Source organism: Rhea americana, unplaced genomic scaffold (genome assembly GCF_003343005.1).
Source record: "Rhea americana isolate MKP2758 unplaced genomic scaffold, rheAme1 scaffold_10, whole genome shotgun sequence".
NCBI classification, from domain to species: domain Eukaryota; kingdom Metazoa; phylum Chordata; class Aves; order Rheiformes; family Rheidae; genus Rhea; species Rhea americana.
Window position 1 is genome coordinate 6,467,963 of NW_028185039.1, and position 5,331 is coordinate 6,473,293.

Below are 5,331 nucleotides of genomic sequence, written 5' to 3' on the forward strand. Positions count from 1 at the left end.
GGCGGCTCCTCTCGGCTGCCCGAGCACAGCGGCTGGAGGCTCTTCCCGATGAAGCCCGCCGCCGGGGGGGGCTCTGAGCACCTCAGCTCGCCTGCCGCGCTGAGCAGCCGTCGGGTTTTCCCCTGCCCAGCCCTTCGCTGCTGCTGAAGCCGCGGACGCTCTTGCTGCCCTTGCCGTCCCCGGCCAGTCTCCACTCGGGGCGAGCCGTGAGCCTCCTRACGCCGTCCCTGCCTGCCTCGGCAACGTTTCTAGATTGCTCCGCCGCGGCCTGACCCTGCGTTCGCCTCCTGCACGCCGCCTCTTCGCCCCGGGGCACTGTCACGAGTTCCCTGTTCAGCCAAGCCAGTCTCCTGATACATCTAGTTGTTTCCCCCAGTATCAGAAGGGACCGTCCTTGTGCCTGGAGGAGGTTGTCCTTAAAGGTCTGCTGCCGGCTTTCCTGGCCTCCTTTGCCCCTCAGAGCTGGGATCYCACCTGCCGGGTCCCTGAGCAAAACGAAACGGACTCTCCCAAAGTGCAGGGTCTGTGCTCTGCTGCTCATCTTCCTCACTGCCGTCAGCACCGTGAGCTGTGCCATCTCCTGGTCACCGCAGTCTAGGCTGTCGTTGGTTACCACATGCCCGACCAGTTCTTCCTTGTTCGTGAATAGTCAAGGCAGAGCTGCTGCATCTCTGTTTCTTTTTAGAGATGCATGAAATGAGCTTAGCTCTGAGAAGTTTATTCCACTGCATCCACTGTTTCCAGACCAGACCTAGCCTGGAAGCAGTTTGGCCTCATTCCACAGTGTAGTATCTCCCCTGGCACCTTTGGGCTTCTTCATTCATAACACTGGTAAGCTACCACATAGATAATCTAGCAATGCATTACTGGGGATAAAACATACGTGAAACTATTAGTTCCTTGCTCTACTTCATTTTTTTTCTTACTCTTTGCCTTTCTAATCATGCCCTTATTGCTTCTTGTCGGATGTCTTCCAACACAATTTGTTGCCCTCCCAGTACAAAGAGAAAGGGATTAAAGTACCCATATCTCTGACAAACTGCTTTATGTAGCAATTGATGTTTAAATTCTGCGGTGGTGTTCATGGGGCATCAGTGAAAGAGCCAATGGCTTTGAGACTTCCCCAGCCTTAGAGAAGAGCCTGGAGTAGCACCTTCAACACTACTTAGTTGCCTATTCACCGCTTGTAATTTGGGGCATGCATACAGAGTTAGGAAGGTGGGTTGTGTCTTAACTGACTTACTGTAAGTTGCTGTTAATTAGGTCATATACTGATATTAAAAAAGTGAAGAAGTTCCTGGAAAATGGAAATTTTGACTTTCTCTTCTGTAACTTGGACCAATAACTGAAATAAATGAAACTGGTTAGGAAAAGTCATGATTTGTCATCAGGTAGTTGTAATACGAAGTATAGATTGGAGAAAGTATAGAAAGGCTGAGACCATGCAGAGCAGCTAAATTAGAGACCCATTAAAATCTTTTGAGCACTGCCAAAACTCTATGCATATGATAGAAGCTATGCATTTTATCATCTACTAATTGTATTAGCTTTGTTCCTGATTTTTCATAGGCCTTGTGTATTTTACAGCAGACACGTTTTAATAAAACAGAAACATATTATTATAACATGTTGTAATAAATCAGAAAAAGTCAGATGACTGCATGGGAAGCCTCTTTGAAAGTAAGCCAGGCTAGTTTTGTAAGCTATGATTGAACAGTGTGTTTGAAGCATGATTGTACTAGGTCAGCATAACGTTAATAAGATAAAATTAAAGGGATTTATCAGAGACTTAAATTCAAATTTCTCTTATAGCAGTCTCATCCAAATACATTTTTCTGCAAGCTTTTAAGTCTGGCATGACTAAATTTCACTAGATATGATATAACTGACTTATGATTATTTTCTCTTGAAAAGTATTTGATATAGCCAATAGAGCTGTAGAGCTGTCTGGGGAAAAAAAATGCTAAATTAATCTCTGGATAAGGAATGTTTCAGCTTAATACATGAATTGCATACAGTGACTGTAAACTATTAAAAATGTAATTTTAATTTTGGAAGTTTGCAAATGAGTAGCTGTTCTTACAAGGAAAACTATATTTGTCACTTTCAAAAACGCTCTACCTGAAACATATTCTGCTGTAGCCCTTCAGTTTAGCTGTGTCTGCTTATGAAAGTATGTACCTTTCCCTAAGCAATTTGTCACACTCATTTAAATTGTAAGATTTAAAATGATGCAACTGCCAACCATTCCACTCTATCACATATCTAAAATTGTTTTTACATATTCCTGATTTTATACTTTCTCCTGGCAAAAGGGATATACAAGCAGCTACAATAAACAAGTCTTTGGGGTTAAAGGCTATCCCCCTTGTGTGCTCCCAAAAGTTCCCTTAGCAAGTTCGTATTAGTCTTGATAGTTTGATGGCAGATGTCAAAATCCAAGCTTTTCATGAAGTGTAGTTCTTGCAACAAAAGTAGTGCAAAGAATACACAGGTATTCAATTAGACAGATTAAGAAGTCCCTCGTAAAATGGACTTAAGAGCAGCATCTTCCTGCTACTGCTGGCATTGAAACACTAGGGGTTTTTTAGATTTTGTTCCTCTGCAGTCCCAGTGTAAGCCTCTAGCTATAATCTAATTAACTACCAGACGGATGGATGCTTACATTCCAAGTTACTCCAGCACGCCTGTTTCAAAGGAGCAGAGGCACCTGTCTTCGTGACACAAGCTGCAAAGTTTTCTTACTATCATCTTTTGCCTATCACCAGTTCTGCTGGCTTGCGGCACTAACAAAACGACAAGAAAAGTTGTCTTGAGTACACTTTTTCCCCAATAGTTAGACACTCACATCTCTCATTGCTGTTAGAAATATGTGGACTGTTTTTGGTGTTTGTGTAGATAGCTGAGGGTAAAGATAGGAAAATTCAACTTAAGTTGGAAGCTGAAGCTTCTGGGGAAGGGAAGCCAGTGAAAGGGTTTGTATTACAAAAAGTTAAACATACACACACCAGATTCTGGGTTTGTTAGCATAAATTTCCATTTTATACTAAGACTAGATTCCTTGCTAGCATTTTTTCCAGAAGGAAAAAAAGAAACATTTTGGCAGGCTTATAGTGCACTAAAATATACACAAAGAAACAGGTTCACAATGTAAGATCTTCAGTAGTAACTCCAGTTTTGTTGGTATATTTTTCTTTACCAAATGCTCTACAGAGTATACAAAAACAGCAGAACAAGTAAGAGCCTTTAAGTACCAGTTCAGAAAGAAAACAGTCTTGTTTGAAGTACATTTCATCTGCTTTGACATCATCATTTAAACAGTTTGCATTAGGAACCAAAAACCCGGAGTAATACAGAATCATGGGACAATTTAAACAATCTTTTTTTTTTATGTAATATCCAATAATAAACACTTATTAAAAAACCCTCACATTTCTCATAACTAATATAGTATTTAATATTTGGACTGGTGTCATAAGTAGTTTAAAAGAGAGGTTTTTCACTGAGCAATCTTTGCTGGGCCTTTATGCCACTGGAAAAAAAAATCTGTGGAGGGGCATAAAATTAATTACCAGCAGATATCCCTGTGGATAAACCTCCTTAAAGAAGCTATTTTTCTTACAACACTAAGACACCATCCTAATAGCTTGTTGTTAAGAATACAATTTACTACCAAAATGAGTGCATCAGGAAACTGATGCCACCATAGCATACAAACGTATGCTAGATTCTAATTGTCTGCAAACATAATCAAAGTACATGGTGTGGTTTCAAGTAGATTCAAGTTGATGGCAAAGTTAAGTCAACTAATTGGCTTCATTTCCCATTTCTTCATTTAGCGTTCTTTACTTCTTKTAACTTGCAGAACAAATAATTATTTTCTTTTTGCAAAATAATCAGTACTGCTGCACATTCAGATTATTTTACATTTAATTATTGTTACATATACCAAAGCTTTTATTTCAAGAACATACAAGAACTTAGTTTTTATTATTATAATTTATGTTTTTATAAGTTACATCATGGCTATGCACTTAAGTCATATCTACCCTATAAACTTTGGCCAACAGTCAGAGAAAAAAGGCATAATCCAGATCAGTACTACACTGCATACAAAAGCTGCCATAAATGCATTCTGGGGAAAAACATCAATCCCCTCCTTTCCACTATTGGGAAAAAGGAAAAAGAAAAAAAAAAAAAAAAAAAAAAAAAAAAAAAAAAAAGACAGATTTCATTTTTGCTGGTATAAATTACATCCACTTCAGGAATACTCTGCCAGTACCATATACTAGCACTGCTCCTGGGGTGCTGGTAGTTTCAATTCAACTTCCATTTCCTTTTTTTTCTCCCTTTGTTTTTAAATTGTTGTGGGTGCACAGCTCCTGCATCTTCAGTGTACCACATGTTTTCACAAGAGGAAATAAGTACTCAAAATGATCATTTAAAAATTTTATTACATCAGTGAATCAGCAAATACTATTTCAAACAAAGCCACATTATCATTTTTTCCTTTTGATTTAAATTTAGCTSTGTTCAATAGCAGTAAAAATGGGACTATAAAAAATGTAGAATGGAGATGTAACAAAAAAAAGTTGAGATGCAATCTGAGGATTATTTAAATATATTTTTTTAGCTCTTATACSTAAAATGCAGCCAATTAGTGTAGACTTCTGCTTTGTATTTCTATATCAGCATGTTTAAGTGTTATATAATGTAAGTATTTTATACCCTAATCAAAACCATCTCATATTGCTTAGTATCTTGAACTGTACATTTTAGATTAAGATTTTATTTAAGCTTCCCATTATAGGCAAGGTGATGTTAATTGGATTTATGCAAATGGTAATCAAAAGCACTAGATGGGATGAGTTATGGAGATGCTAAAACTTTCTTTGTACTAGTATTTCAACCCACCAGATGATTCTTTTCAGTTTTGCCATGAATACATTCTGTCTGGCCCCAAAATAACAAAATTTTAGAATTTCTCATTAAGTTTGCTCTAAAGTGAAAATTCCACTTGAGCATCATGTAGTTTTGAGATGTATTTCAGTGTTTAGGAAAAGTTTTAAAAGTTTTAACAATTTAGGAATTTTCAGAACTGTAAAGATTCTCCAGTGATGGTCTTAGAGAATTAAAAATCCATGAGCTGACTTTAAGAGAGCACACTGATAGGTGGAAATCCTAAATCAATTCAGAAGAATAACACAATAAAAGTTTCCTTGGCTTTCGACTTCTTCATTAGTTTAAGACCCAAGGAATTGTGCGTTTTGTTCGCTTTGCAGAAAAAAGTTACTTTAAAACTGATTTACCAGAAAAATAAAAGTCCAGAGA

General features: G+C 38.1%; 1 protein-coding gene across 1 annotated transcript in view; it reads right to left on the minus strand.

Annotated features, from left to right (window-relative positions):
• RSL1D1 (ribosomal L1 domain containing 1) overlaps positions 1–577 on the minus strand; it is a 6,042-nt gene extending 5,465 nt beyond the window's left edge. The window contains exon 1 of the mRNA XM_085300670.1: positions 92–577. Within this exon, the coding sequence (XP_085156796.1) occupies positions 92–577 (486 nt within the window). The remainder of the gene's footprint in view (positions 1–91) is intronic.
• Between the last annotated feature and the right edge of the window lie 4,754 nt (positions 578–5,331).